We start from the raw sequence: 16,216 nt of genomic DNA, 5'->3' as shown, positions 1-16,216 counted from the left end.
AAAAAAGCTCATAGTCTGTTCCTAATTTATGCTGAGGTGTGCATCAATCACAAAAAACATAAGCCTAGATATTGTCATAAAGAAAACAGGAATAGGGTAATAGCCTCCGAAGCCTTGGTCTGCTTTTAAAAATGTTACACTTCAGAATCAATATGGACACAGAAAAATAAAAGTCAGTATTACTGAATATTTCTTTGTAGGTTAGAAATGCCTTATGTAGCGCAGTAAGAAGATACCTATGTTTTGATTTGAGAGCTGCAGCTAGAGTATTGATTGGATACTTGCTACCACAAACATTTAGGCAAAACCACAGCTCTTCAGGTATGGCAAGAAAGTGAAGCCCCTCAACTTGTTTATGATGTGATCATGCCCCAGAGCTTCACAGAGATGTTATATAGCCCGGCAAGGATCATCTGCGAGTGGTCAGCAGCTCAGGTTTGGCCCATCAGCACCAGCCAGGGGCATGTTAGATCCTCTTTCCACAGTCCCCTCCCTCGCTGCCAGGACTCCAGGCAGCAGTATAGCCCGGCAGAGGCAGATGACGATCAATTTTTCCTCTGTAGGAAGGGAGTCCCTCCTTTGCCTGCTCTCTCCCTGCAATATAAGCTATGGCTATGGTAAGGCAGGTGAAGTATCCTGCATACAACAAGGAGTCTTAAGAGCTGCTAAGGGTAAAGTAAGAATAGGGTAAGTTTTTAAGATGTATTACCGCAATACTCCTCCAGCCTCCAACTTATTCTAGCCCAGGGGATTGCCTGAAATTCTTGTGGTTTGTTTCGTAGCCCCAATTTATCTCTCCTCAAATTCCTTGTGTGTTCTGCCATGAGCCCACATGAGCTTCTTGCACCCAGGCAAGATGCATGAAGGAGTTCTGGCAGTCCATGTGCACTGCATGAAGAGCCAGGTCCTCTTGTTTGCTTTGAATCTAGCTGCCTCTGGCCTCACCTCTAAGTTTTTGTAATGGAAGAGCTGATAAAGCATCAGTCCTTGCCCACCTTCTCTGAGATATTTTGTAGACCTTTATCATCCCTTCAAGCTTTCTACACTGTAAAGTCCCAGACAAATTGGTTATTCCTCTTATGGAAACTATGTCATGTCTTCGATCAGCCTTGTTGCCCTCCTTTCCCAATACTCATATACCTTTTCTGAGATTAAAGGCAGCCTCTGTTCAAAAGCTATGTGAACCACTGGTTTTTTACATTAGAGAAGGGGGAAGATGGTTTTAGGAAAAGAGTGCACCAAACAAGTGACATAAAACCCTTAAGCATTTAGAGTATTATGAGACTGAGTCTGCTTTATAGTCCATCTCCTGAAGTGGCGGTGGGGAAGACAGTAAGGGACAACTTGAGATTTTGCAGTGGCAGTGCATTTCCCCTGATTTTACAAAGATTATCAAAATGACCTAGCAAAAGAATCCATGGAGACCTGAAACTTTTAAAATATTTTTATTATTAAAGAATGCTGAAATGTTCTTGCCACATTTATATTTGGAAATGTCATGTACAGCCAATTCCACACAATTAAATAGAGTCTGAATGCAGCACTGAAAACATTAGCCCTGATTCAGTTCTACTTTTTGATCTTCTGGCAAAGGGAGGGGACTAATCCCTGAATTGTTTTAACCCATGAGAAACTCTTTCTTCTGCAATATACAAAAACTTGCACTACCTGTAAATATTGCCGAATACTTCAACACTTAAATCTAGACAGAGATCGCCTGTTTCAGAGAGTGCCAGAATAGGAGATGTTTGCTTGTGCTGATCCGGGCATGTCTCCCCATTTTGGCAGAGCTGTCCTAGGCTGGCTGCAGTGCAGGATCTTGGCTGCTCTGATGTATACATCTCTCAGCAGAGACATTCATACCTTTCTACCTCTGCCTGGCTCAGGGACATATTGAGTAGAGTGATATCTTGGTAGTCAACCTTCTTCATGTATTTTCCTTTCATGTATTTATCCATTCCTTCTTGAATGTCTACTATCCACAGTGTTCTGTAGCAAGGCATTTCATCATTGAACTACATGTTGTGTGAAGACTGAACTTCTGCTTTGCAAATCATCTCAACCAGCTCGTGTCTTACTAGCCTGGTCATCATACATGTTTGTCACCTTGATCCTCACTCCCTTTCCAGGTCGCTTGTGGCTGTGGTATCCAGGCCCTGTACAGGTCTCCGTGGGATGCCATTAATTACCTTCCTTCTACTCAGACGACTGTTATATTTATCCTTGTTTCTTCCAGTCAGGTTTTATCCAATTTTACGCAAGAAGCTGCCTATCACAATCATTTAGACAGCTGATGACAGAGTCAAGTCAAGGGAGCTGATGGAAAGGTGTGTAGGAAGGGAGCAGAAGTCTAGGTTTTATCCACCAAGGTTAGATGTTGCAAAGGATATGTTTTCCTAGGCATAATGCTAAGCTCTTTCTTAGAGGTCTTTCATAACCTGCAGCTGTGCCATGAGCAGGTCAAGTTTTCCCTGTCTCTATTTCACTGTTCTGTCACCTGTTTTAAGTGGACCATGTATGTTTATTATTTTTAAGTGCTCCATAGAGGATTCATGTTCGAGAAGCACTCTGAAGGTGAAAGCACTAAGCACATCTTTATTCTGAATGTAAGCTAGTGTTTCAGTTGCCAGTGTGATCAAGCTGGCATCTTTCTGAAACAATAATACTCACTTTCAAATGCATTAAACATTTATGCTTGACACCAGTGCAAGCTTTGCCCTATGTGTAACTGGGGAGAGACCTGTCAACCTTAAAGGAAATAGTAGTTAGTATATTTAAGGATACTGGTACACTAGCTGCTGTGCTGTATGTAGTCAGGAACTTCATTTTAACATGTGAAAGTAAATCCATGGCTAGTGGAAGGTAGATAGATAAACTCAGCATTTGCAGTGCCAAGCTAATTCTTGCTAAAATATGAAAATATATCTAATTTTTTTAGTACAAGGAGAAGTTATGGGGATTCCTTACTTTGTCATTCCCTTTCTATCAGATTGGTGATGCCTATGGGGAAGAGATCTCAATAACAGAGAAAGAATGTGAGGGAGAAGAGATGCTCCCAGGAGAATGTAGGATGAAATTGAAAGAGTCCGTCCACCTGGCATTCATATCCTTGTGAATGTTTCCCTCAGCAATCGCTAATAGATGAGCTGAGAAAAGTTCTTGACAGGGAAACCGTGTGGCTAGGAAGAGCACCAATGACATGAGAAAGGGTGGTGAGCAATGGCAGTAAACAGGAACGTTTACAGGACTTGAACAAAATGTGCGAAGTACATTACAGCGTGAGGACTACGAGCTCCCTTACGCACACAGGAGCCTGTTGCTCACTTTTGTGGGTGCACCCATTCTCAATGTGCTGTGTGGTTCATCCCCTTGCACAGGCAGCAACAATTCCAGGAGCCAGCTTCTGTCCCACTGGAAATAGCCAGCAGAGGCATCCAGATTAGAAGGTGGCATGACCAGAGGGGATGAATAGGAGGTTTTGTCTCTTCGCATGGTGCTAGAGCAACAAAAGGCAGGGATCTTTCACCTTTGTCACTTTTAGTGTCATTTCAAAACATAAGTGTTTAAAATTTAAATTTGCACTTCAGTGTGTAAAATGAAGGAAATGCTCCACTCACCACAGTGGGAGAGAAGCGAAAGCATACAGCATAGGCCTAGCTTATTTCTGTATTTCAGTATTTCAGTACAGTTACGTCAGCACAAGTCTAGCTGGTACCCTGAGAACAGCGGAGTACGTGCCGTTTGCATCCAGGACACCTCCTTGGGGAGATGCTCTTTTCCCAAGACTGCCAGTTGAGTGTTTGGCACTCATGCTGCTTTTTGAAAAATACAGCGTGTATTAGATAGTAGAAAGAATATTTACCTTTACAAAGCTCATACTCAGATCCAGAGGAAAAGAGTACGATCGAGCCTCCAAGTGCTATTCCTTATATGGTTTCTGACTACTCTGGCATCAAGGAGTATCAGATATCACATTACAACTTCAAACAAGCCTTTGGATGTATACAAATTAATCCAAAGTTTTGGTGGGGACTCTGTTGCTTATTAGGCTGTGTGTGCTAATTAGGGAATGTAATAGTGAGTACCTTTATTTTATTAATATTCTGTGATATTTCAACTGTGCCCCATTAAACAATGTAGGTATAGTGCCTGTGAGGGTATGGATAAGAAAGGAGGTAAAAAGCATGCTAGCTTTTCTAAATAATTTGTTAAAGAAGATAAAATGACAGAGGTAAGTTATTTGGTGTTTTGCTAAACAGCGCTGATTCAGCAGGACATTTTGCAGAAAAGCGTTCTCTTTCTCTGTTACTTTCACTAAGGCATCCAACGTAGAACTGAAGGAATTTTGTCCCTGGACAATTTGTCTCTGTCAATAAAAATAGCATCATGTATGGAGGGCCTGCCAACGTAAAGTCCTGAGGTCTTAGAGGTAGAAGCACTTCACACAAAGAACACTTGTCACTTTTCTGCTTTGACCTCAGCCAATGAACAAACCACTGTTCTCTCCCTGCTGTGGAATAAGGTCTTTTTTGACACATTCTTGGGACAGGAAAAGAGTTGAAGTAACTAGCTGTATGTGAGCAAGGTGGTTATTGTTGCTCTGAATCAAAAGAGGGGAAGAAAGTTTTGAAAGCAATACCTAAATACCTTTTGCTCCTGGGTCACGGCAACCCTGGATGTACTTACAGACTGGGGAACAAGAGGCTGAAGAGCAGCTCCACAGAGAGGGACCTGGGGGTTCTGGCTGACAGGATGTTGAACATGAGCCAACAGCGTGCCCTGGCAGCCAAGAGGGCCAACCGTGTCCTGGGGTGCGTCAAGCACCGCATTGCTGCCGGTCAAGGGAGGTGATTGTCCCGCTCTGCTCTGCGCTGGTGCGGCCTCACCTCGAGTGCTGTGTGCAGTTTTGGGAGCCACAGTTCATTAAGGATATAAAGCTACTAGAGAGTGTCCAGAGGAGGGTCACGAAGTTGGTGAAGGGTTTTCAGGGGAAACTGTATGAGGGGCAGCTAAAGTAATTTAGTTTGTTCAGCCTGGAGAAGGGGAGACTAAGGAGAGACCTCATCATAGTCTACAGCTTCTTCACAGGGGAGGAGGAGGGGCAGGTGCTGATCTTTTCTCTCTGGTGACCAACAATAGGACCTGAGGGAATGGTAGGAAGGTGTGCCAGGGGAGGTTTAGGAAAAGGTTCTTCAACCAGAGGGTGGTGGAGCACTGATGCAGGCTCCCCAGGGAGGCAGTCACGGTGCTAAGCTTGATGCTATTCAAGAAGCACTTGGACAATGCCCTCAGAGATATGGTGTGAATTTTGGGGTTGTCCTGTGCAGGGACAGGAGTTGGGCTTGATGATCCTTGTGGGTCCCTTCCAACCCAGGACATTCTGTGTTTCTATTTTTATAGAATCCCCCTATCTGGCTGGACTGTGGCCATTTTCCATAACCCTATTTGCCTTGACAAGTTGCCCATGGGAAAGAACACAAAGTAAAATGCTCTTTGTGCAAGAGCAAAATATCCAGTACTTGTACAATGCTCCTTTTGTTAGGAAAGTATGCAGAGTTATTAGTATAAATAGATGCAACACTGAAAGTGTGCTCAGAGTGAATGAATTTTTAATGGCTCCTCACCATAGAAATGGTTGCAGATATCTAGGTCAGATTTTAAGGAAGTTGCACATTTACTCTATGTTGTACATTTCTCAAAGACCCATTCGAGTAAGGTGGGAGGAACAAGGAAGTGCTCTTCTAAAAGTAGTGTAGTGTCTTACAAGATAATTGATACTAATAAAGTACAGCTATTTGTAAAAATAAAGCAATCACTATTTTCTAGCTTTCTGTAACCAAGACGGGATAACTTCATTCACTTCTGTTATTTAGCTTACAAAAACACTTTTCACAGCATGCCTTTTACATTAGTAGAAGCAATTTAAACTATGCTTTCCAGCTTACTGCTGGCCTTTTCTGTGGGTAACTCATTCCTAGCAGTTAAACTCTTCCCAGATGCAAACTTGATAACTGTGATTCTGCTCATAGGCCTAAAGGGGACTTTGTTGTTGTAATTTGTGCTCGGTGGCAAACCTTTTTTCTCTGTGTGTACGTACTGTAGAGGAACCCAGAGCTCCAGGTTTGCTTTGCTTTGCTCAAGCTCTGGGCAAGCTTAAAGACAGGAGGAGATGCTTCCTGCCAAGGCAGCATTGCTTTGCTGTCTGCTTTATCTGCTGCAAGGGTGCAGGAAGTAAACTTTGTCCTTCGTCTTGCAGCCACCCAGATCCACTGAAGGGACCAACATCCTTGTGTCAGAGGGTGCTCTGCAGTAAATCTGCTCAGGGCAGATGTCATTGGTGTTTGTTACATATCTTGTGCATTACTGTTATTTGCACCTAAATCTTCAACAAAATTCTTTGTCAGACACTTTGCAATTGAGTTAACGCACGCAGGCAACTGGTCTGAATAGTTACGACTGTTCCTTTCCAGGTTTATCTCAGCATAAAGAAACCCAGCCTAAGTACAGTGAAGTAATTGTACTAAGTATAGATCATTAAACTTCTCAGATGGAATGAAAGTCCTGGTGTTGCATCTCTTTATCTGACTGGGAGTTTTGCAATCTTCTCTTTTTTTTAATCCACCTTGGTTTGTTTGGTTTTTTTTAATCCCCCATCTCCAGATTCATTCCACCCTATTCAAGCAGAAGTATTTAAAAGCATCTTTGAGCTTTATTTTTAAGTGCCTGCATATTTGACCTCGGAAAGAAGCTATCTGCAAGCCTTGTGGGGGATGTACAGTGCTGCTGAGGTCAGTGTATGCTTTGTCCAGAAATGAAAAGGGTATCAGTGCTGAGACTAAACACACCATGGTTTTGGAAAACTAAGGTGGGGGGCAGAGGGAAAGTAAGTTTTACAAGCATGTTGCTTGACCACTTTTACAGACTTTCAGATGCTTTTTTTTTTTTTTTCCTCACAACAATTTTCTGTCCTTCCTTATCTCTCCTTATCAGCTGTTAGCTGCTGTGGGGCACTGTGTGCAACTTATTAGCTGACCTAAGCAAGGTCCTGGGGGAAAAACAAATCCCACGGCAACTTTGCTGTGTGCCTATGAGAGCAGCATCACAGCTCTGCTGGGGAAATGGGCATTTTGTTATCCATGTTATGGTATTGTGGGCACTCTACAAGCGAAATGCCAATGGGACATCAGCTGCGTGATCTTAAAATTGCTTCCCTTCAGCTTTTTGTGGCTGGATGACATCATTAAGCCGAGAAAGTATTCACTAAATTTAGAATAGGAATGCCATCGGTGCTGTTCATTATCCTTTTAATCTAATTCAAAAAGAAAAGGAAATTGATTTTTAAGGGGGGCTACTGGTAAAGATTAAGGAGTGATTTTTTCATGAGCTACTGCACATATTGCCTTTTAGATTCAGACCTGCAAAGAAGACAGGCATCGCTAATAACTTTATCATCGCTGTTCTAATGGTATTTACGTTGCCTGTGCATTGCTTTATTTAACAGCACACAAACCAAAATATTTTCTTTCTTAGAGATGCCCTTTACATCACTACCTGAAGAGATTCCCAAGCAGCATACCTGAAAGGAGGACGTGTGTCCTCCCAGAGTTAGCCTGCATTTTTCAGTCAGATAGAAAAATGGTTTTCCCTTGTATTGCTGAGCATGACAATATATGGTATGGAATATCTCCCTGGTTAGTTTGGGTCACCTGCCTGGTTGTGTCCCCCAAGCCTATACCCTACCCCCCAGGCTGTTCACCGTAGGGGGCAAAGTGAGAAACAGAGGTGTCCTTGATGCTGCGCAAACCCTGTTCAGCAAAAGCTAGAAGATTAGTGTGTTATCTGTATGGTTTTGGTCAAAAACCTAAACCACAGCACCATATGAGCGGCCATGAAGAAAATTAACTCTTTTCTAGCCAGACCCAGTACAGCCTGAAACTCAGGAGGGGATCTTTGCTATCTGTCTTCTCCATTAAATGTATATTGCCTAATCTTTCCTTGGAATACTCACCTTTACCTGCTTTTATTATCCCACAAAAGGAATAAACCAGCTGCACAGTCTAGATAACTTGTCTTTTCACAAGCATTTGAAGGGGATAAGCAGCTGATTTAAGCACATTAGTTGAACACAGTGATTAGATGCTTCAAGCCAGATTGTGCATATTAGCAAGCGATTATGGGCTCTCTCTCTCATAAGTCAATTTGCATGTGTGTATAGTAGGGACTTTCAGATTCTGAAATGCATGGATCATGTCTTGGTTCGAAAAAGGAACTGCAAAGCTCGTCCTCCATTATGCAAGCATGCCTGTGCCATCAGGGTTACCTTTTTGAAATGTGTCCGTAGTTACATGAATAGTCATTATTGGAAAAATATTCTCCTTGGCTTTGGATTTCCCTTAAGACGATGGCATAGCTCTCCATAAAGATGAGCCAGTAGGATGGTGGGAACAGTGCTTTGTCACTGCCAGCATCATTCCTCATGATCCTGTCAGCCTTATGAGTCCCAACCTCAGCACCTCCTGGAACTGAGGCAACTAAAATAAATCTTTCTCTGTTTTTAAATTAAAGCCGTGTGAGTATTGAAAATAGCTTTGCAACATGTTATCAATGCACCCTAAAGACTTTAAAACCAGAAAGCAAATAAAGCCAATTTTGCTGCATTTAGCTTGATGGTTTTTGAAGCCTGATGTTTCAGCATGCAATTTATGAGTTTGGACTCCTCTCCACCTGCTGTTAGGAAGGGGAAACCATAGCTATGTCTGAAAGCAGCTACAAACTACTTAACAGACTCCAGAGATCTTCCACCTAGGCAGCTGATGAGGAAAAATGCTTTGAGGTTCATATATATCTGCATTTGCCCCTTCCCAGTGAGATGTTTACTAGAACCAGACCCTAGTCATAGCAAAGTCATATGGCAATGTGAACCCATTTCAATCAGCTGGAGGCTTACAAAGGTTCTTGATACATTTAAATTAAATCACATTTAGCTCAAAGGAATCTTGTGATTCACTCCAGTGAGAATTAGGACAAAAGTTTAGGGCCAAAATGACACAACTCAATTGATTTACAGCATCTGGGACACTCCAGTACCAGTACAGGACAGTCTCCACTACCTATTTGTATGCTATTATAGCATGAAAAGCAAAATAGTCCCTTCACTGTTACATTGACTAATCAAGAAAAAGCAGGAGAAAAAAAAAGCCGGGGGTGGGGTTTTGTTGATTTTTGCATTTAATCAAACAGGTCATGGCATCGTTTTGTCTTCTTCTGATGTAAAGGCTCATCTGTTGCTTGTGCTAGAACCTCCATCACACCTCCAGAGCAAGATGCAAAAATAAAGGAACAACCAAAAAAATTACGATGACTAAATTAAATTTCACGTAAATCTTTTTTTGACAAAATACACATTGCTGCAGAGGATTAGGTGATAATATCATCCTATTAGCTCAGAGATTAAAGTAAAATATTCTTCAAAATCCTATCACATTTATTTCTTTAGAACTGAATTTGGTGATTTAGCGTTATGGTCACCAAATCTTTTTTGGCTTTTTATTTTATTTTCCTTCGGTTCTTAAGTTATAAAGTTTATAGTATCTGCTTGATATAGTTCATTTTAACATCATGAATTTGCAATTTACATGAGCTAGGGAAAATAATTCTACAATGCACACACTTTCTGATTAACCGTGTGTGACTTAAGTAGATCTGAGAAATTAGTTTTAAACAGTGTTTTGAAAGATCTAAGTTCAGCCATGCTTTATGAGGCAGAAATTTTTCTTTTTTCTTAACTAGTGTAATTTCTGATAATCAGTGCAGTCCTTTGTTGTGCAAGGTTATTGCCGGTGGTGGTGGGCGTTTGCCAAGGAAGGGGGCTGGGAGGAGGGGCACCAGCGCAGTGCAGGAGTAAGATCTGGTGGAGAATTTACACCAAAGAGCATCTTCATAGTTGTTCAAGAAAAAGCTTCTGGGATCAGGGTCTGAGAACTCATTTGATGAATATGCAAAATACATCATTTTGCACATAAATGGCTAACCTCACAATACAGTGTCTTTACATTGATTTGCTTAATGTGCACACTTCATGTGTTTCCTATGCACTTTTTTAAGAGACATTTAGCAGAAATTACCTGTATAGATCCACTTTTTTTATCTTGTAATCTACCAAGTCTTTTTAATCGCCCATACCTTGGGGATCAGATACCTGCATAATGATACCCAGTCCTCCATCCCTTCGTGATGAGGTTGGTCTGATTTCTGTCACTGGATTCGTGTGGAGCTGGATGGAAAGATATTAATTTTTTGGAGAGTTTTTTTCCCTTCATGTCATATGTTCTGTCTGTCTGAACTACTCAGCTGCAGAAAGCTCTATTTTAGGAAAAGTTCAATAAACCTCTTAATAACTGGAAATGTTAGAGGGTTATTCAAGAATATTTTATCAGTACCTGCTAGTTTCTGTTGTTTGCGTCGTGTCTTCTGTAGGCTTTGAGATTAAGTTGGCACTATGATATTTCTCTTATACTAGACACAGCCATAGAGAAGTAAGAGGTGTTTGGGTTGCTTGCTTTTCATGGTGATATAAAGTGACGTAAGTCACCTCTGTCAGTGGCTTTGTATTAATTGAGACCCCATTGTTTTAAATAACCAGGTTTAGATGTCTCTGTATAAATAAACAAATCAAGAGGAGATAGTTCTGCCCTAGTCCTGACAGGTCTAGCCTTAATGAGCAACAGGTCTTTAGTAGTTTTGTAATAGAAGAATTTACTCACACCCATTCATGAGACAAACTAAAATTATACAATAAACGGGCATATAAAACACCTTAAAATTGAAAAATGGAAAAACCTGTGGGAATTGTACAGGTACAGTCCAGAGGAATATAGTCTGATCATAAGCTTACCTGTCCTTCCAGATGTAAAAGAATGTTACTGCACAACAGAAAGCAATTACTCTCACTGGTCAGAAAAACAGAAGTAGGTAAAAATCAGTTAAATATTAAGCAATATTATATATAGTAAATATTTATGTTATAATTCATAATATATAAAAATATATAAAATATAATTGTACAGCTGCAGCAGACAGCTTCAGTTCCGACCAATAAACTCTCCAAGAATCACTTTAACAGACGTATTTTAATCAGGATTTAGAGGCCTCTCCTGGATATCAGAGTGTGTATAGGAACAATGAGTGAGGCTTAAATCTAGCATATAATTCTATATGTAGGCAATAACAGTAGTAAATATTGCCATTCTTCTATTTCCAGCCATGTATATTGACTTCTCATCATGCAAGATAACCGTGTTACCATTTGGGGCTTGTTTTCTTTCCTGTACTTGTTTCTGTTCCCTCATTTGTTAAGTTTTTGGTGGCTCCAACACTGGAGTCCTTGCTAGGACTTCTGGGACCTGCTGTAGGCCAAATAACAGTAGCATCACCGAACTTTGGACTTAAAAAATAATATTTTTTTAATCCATCCCAGGGAAATCAGCTGTAACTGTAATGCCTCTAGAGAGGATGGTGGGGTTAAGTTCCTTCTCGTCCTCTTCGGCGGCACAAGCAGCGTAGCCCTGGCTGCGTGGTACTTGAGCCTAGACAGGGAGAGGTCCCTTGGCCTTGCCCAAGGAGCATCCTTCTGGGGCATGAAAGATGGAAGTTTGCACCACTCAGGGGGAGCAGGGACTTGAAGCCAGGACCCCTGTCCCCTGTGTTTGTGCTTTAGCTGCCATTGCTGTGTTGAGAGACCACGATGCCTCTCTCCCTCCCGGAAAAGCCTGCTGTGAGTGGGAGATCCCTCTGTGACTTGAGGCTAGTGCTACACCTGCAGCTCTGATGCAGAGCTGAAAGCTCTGTGAGATGAGATTTAGTGTTTCCAGGGGGGTAGCTCTGCATACAGATTTTTGGATCACTTAACCTTCAGTCTAACCTTCCCCACACCTTATGTTGGGCACCTGGCTCTGGGTTTTCATTTCCACAACATGCACTGAGTTTTTAGGCTTTTCAGGGCTTTCCTTGCTGGTGGTTAAGTGCTAACATAATTTTTTAGGACCTAACACTGCATTTGTCCATTAAGGACATGTTTTTTAAAGGATGCTTTTGTTTACTTGTTTGTCTCAACATGAAACATGCTTGAATGAAGGTGGGCTGTATTCATTTCTTTGACCCTAAAATAATGCCAGCAACAAAACCAAGGAAATGCTTTTCAATTATTTCCCCCAAGTACCTCAGAAAGAATTGGTACTGAACAGCCAGTATCTCAAGTTAAGTACAGATTGATTCTTGGAGCCTAATTGGTGAGATTTATTGACAATACAGAATTTGACTGGTTATAATAGACTCCTATTCATTATACAGTTGATAATTCAACAAGTAGCTGATTCTAATTTTCAGTGTTCGTTATACCATTAAGGCTGACTTTATTAGCCTACCCGGGGATGTTTAAAAACAATTAACCTTAATTTTTTAAAGTGGAATGTGAGACTTCAGCTATTAAACTTCAATTCTACTTTAACTGCTCCAGGGCATTACACACGTGGCTTCTGAATTCTGGCACCTTATTAATGCAGGATAGCAGGGTATTCAACAAAGAAACTCAACGTTTGATTTTTACCTCTATGCACACGTGGCTTTCCTCATACAGGTAACCTCACCTATGAATGAGGTTCCCTTCTTTTAATTTGTTTTTGGATCGGGCTGTAAATTCTTGTTGTGGTAAAGAATGATGTAGGCCAGTGTTTAATTAAGAAATGCAAACCTCCTGATGATCTGCGCCTGCAGAGAGAGGATTCGTTTTATAATATTGCAATAAGTATATTATAGTTGGCTTTTGAGACAAAGCCTGCTTTCTAGGGCTCCAAAATTAGGTGTGCATTTCTACAATGGAGAGTTTAGGAAAGGTTTCAAAGCAGATCAAAGTTAAAGAGTCTCCTGATGGTTCAGCTTTGTAGCACTAAGCCTGCTGGTTGTTCTGCAAGGATCCGTTGTACCTAGCTGCACTCCGAAAGCACAGCCATAGTTTTGCATGCTTTACACCGGCCATGATTTTAGTAGGGTTTTACAAATTGCCTAATCCAGGTTAGGCCTTTTCTGGAAGCTCTTTAATCCTTCTAATATTTGCATAATGATCTCAATACTGTAATTCTTGTGTGACAGTGTGTTGAAGCTCTTCCTGACTTACATTGATGATAGTACAAGAGTAATGGAATACCAAATTGACTTTATCATCTTCCAGGACTGAGATTTCAGTGTTTAAAAAAGCATGGGGCCAAGTTCACAGTGTGTAATCACAGTGACATCTCTAGAGTTAGGTGAGGCATGCATTGACTTTGTCCTGCTTTAGTAAATATTAACTCATATTTGGGAATCTAAATGAGGGGGTAGATTCTACTAAAGACCTACAGTTTAAAAAAATGAACATTTCACAATGGTATTCTATCTAGATAATACTTTTTCCCTATGACTTTGATTAACACATGATAATCTCCCATGAAAATTCTAAACTAATCAGCTGTAATAAAAAATAGATGAGGATTATATGAATACTTTATTGAATGGTAAGAAAGTAGGTCTCTAGTTTTGAGGTATTGTGTTAAAATTTTCAGGACTGCACAGCAGGTAATACTGGTCTGACTTCCCATTTCTGCAGACCTTACAATAAAGCAGCACAGACATGAGCTGAAAGGCAACCCCAAGCAGCCATGCAACACCATTTCTGAGATTATAAAAATGAGGCATGGTCTAGCAGGCATGCTCACTGAAAAAAAAGACTTCCAAAGTAATTCAGAAAACAATTAATTTCCATTTCCATGGGAAAATAGACTAAGAAACTGAATCACAGTTCACATTGTGCCCAACGACAGGCCAAGGGGCAATGGGCACAAGTGGGAACACAGGAAGTTCCACTTAAACAGGAGAAAAAACTTCTTTCCTGTGAGGGTGCCAGAGCAGTGACACAGGCTGCCCCGAGAGATTGTGGAGTCTCCTTCCCTGGAGACATTCAAAACCTGCCTGGACGCGTTCCTGTGCCCCCTGTTCTGGGTGTCCCTGCTTAAGCAGAGGGGCTGGACAAGATGATCTCCATAGGTCCCTTCCAACCCCTACCATTCACTGATTCTGTGATTCATGTATGTAACACAGGTGGTTTTTTTAAATAAAACACCATTTTTATTTAACAGCTATCATTCAATACAACTGGTATTATCTGATGTCTTGCTTATTTTATCTGCTTCATGTTTAATACCTGAGAGTTTGAATGTGACTTTTATTCTTAGCAGGAAATACAAAATTAGAATATTTCTCCCTGCAAAATCTCTGTGGACTTTCTCATGTCTCAGCTAGGCTTTCTTGACCTGGCTTCTAGTCATAAGCATGTCATGGGAAGCATGTATCTTGATGAGCAGGTCATGTTAATATATGCAGTTGTTTGTGCTTGCTACCTATGAATGATTAAATGCGTGAAAGAAAACAATTACCCAGATAACATTTTATTTCTCCAAGGAGTAGTCGATACCCTACCTTTCATTTGCTGGGTGCCATCAGAAGTTCCGTCATCCTCTTTGTTTGTTGTGATAAGAGAGATGAGTGCAGGTTAACAAGAAGATTTATATGATATTTTAAATATTTTTTCTTCATAAAGCATATTCTGTGACCTTTAAAAGATGATTAAATTGTTGTCTTCATTTGTGATCGAGTTGTGTATTCCAAAGCCCTAATTTTGTTGCACATTATGAACTAATTTGAAGAGAGACTGAGAAGCAATAAAGGGTATTAATGTTGAACTGACAGGAGATAGTAGCTGACTCCTTAAATTATCCATTCAGTAGGTTAAGGCTTATCTTGCATGAGCATGCATGTGCCACCGTACAGCCTTGTGTAAGCAACTCACCCCAGTCTGGCTCCACAGGGCTCCTTCATCCTGTGCTTGAGCATCTCTCAAAGGAGAGGTTGAGATGAAAAAGATGCCGTCTCCTCCAAGCACACAGCAAAGCTGCGATGACCAGGTCTGGATTTCTTGTTGAAGCAAACAGGGAAACTGGAACTACTGGCAGATGCTATTTCCCCTCCAGATCCTGAGCTGCCCGACACTGTTCTGTATGTCTGATCTGGGCAGGCAGTTGGAGTCCCATGAAGCCTTTGAACATTACAGGTGTATGTAGGCGCTGAAGCCTTCAGCCTGGAGGCTATCCTTGTACCAGTGATAAAGGCCTCTCCTGTGCCGACAAGGCTGTCACATAGTCCCGTGTTGTGAATAGTGAATAATCACACCATTTTCTTTATTTTCAGGAGATTTGTCCTCACCAAGATGAGAGTCATTCCAAAAGGAGCTTTCGCAGGACTTGGTGACCTAGAGAAAATGTATGTATTGTGTCAATATTTATTAGGAAGCAACTGTTTTACTCACAAGAGCAGTTTCTTGTTGCAGCTCCTTTTACTGACTGTGAGCAAGCCCCTATCGCTGAGCTTCATCTAGATTCATCTTTCTGTTTAAAAATCTTAGAAACGTTCTTTTGAAGACCATGTTACAAAACATGATTGTCATAAATGCATTTTTATATCAGCAAGCAGGCAGTCCTTTGTCAAAGGGTTGGTTCAGCATGGAGTGTCATTCCAATTAATAAATAAAGCACCATAGCAGAACATAATGGGAAACTTATTATTCTGAGAACTTTGTAACAGATTGTAATAAACCAGTGGAAGATTAGGGAGGAAAGGACTCCTGTTCATAACAGGGCAACCGATTCTATTTTCACTAAAGAATAAATAGGATTGTTTTGTTCATGTTCAGAGTGAGCTAGCAGGATGTATGAGAGAAGTTTCTTATGGGTGATAGATCCAAAAATCTTAGCACATAAAGTGTGCAAGCATCTAATATCTGTGAATTTTAGTGATAAACCTGGAGATATAATTATGAGCACCTTTGATGAGCAGATGTATCGTACATTCATTGCAGCCCTCAACCACTAGAAGGAAAAATCCTTAGTAAAGTGTCTCCTACCTTTCTTTAACAACAGAAAATCTCTGGGCTAACTGGTGCTAGCACCAGAAATGATAACTGTCACTGTCCAGCACGAACTATTCAGGGCATGTACGACTTTTCTGAATTATTTCATATATGAGCAAACCACAACATTTTGTTTAGCTCTTGCACCCTGATGGGGGGGGGGTCACAAACAGGCTGTTTGCCCAAGAGGATTCTGAGTGAGAGTGGAGAAATGAACTTTAA

General features: G+C 41.0%; 1 protein-coding gene across 1 annotated transcript in view; it reads left to right on the top strand.

The window, feature by feature from the left end:
- FSHR (follicle stimulating hormone receptor) overlaps positions 1-16,216 on the top strand; it is an 85,334-nt gene that overhangs the window by 17,568 nt on the left and 51,550 nt on the right. The window contains exon 2 of the mRNA XM_064446451.1: positions 15,277-15,348. Within this exon, the coding sequence (XP_064302521.1) occupies positions 15,277-15,348 (72 nt within the window). The remainder of the gene's footprint in view (positions 1-15,276; positions 15,349-16,216) is intronic.

Source organism: Phalacrocorax carbo, chromosome 3, assembly GCF_963921805.1.
Source record: "Phalacrocorax carbo chromosome 3, bPhaCar2.1, whole genome shotgun sequence".
Taxonomy (NCBI): Eukaryota; Metazoa; Chordata; class Aves; order Suliformes; family Phalacrocoracidae; genus Phalacrocorax; species Phalacrocorax carbo.
Note: the sequence above shows the minus strand (reverse complement) of the source record. Positions and strands in the feature narration are given on the sequence as shown.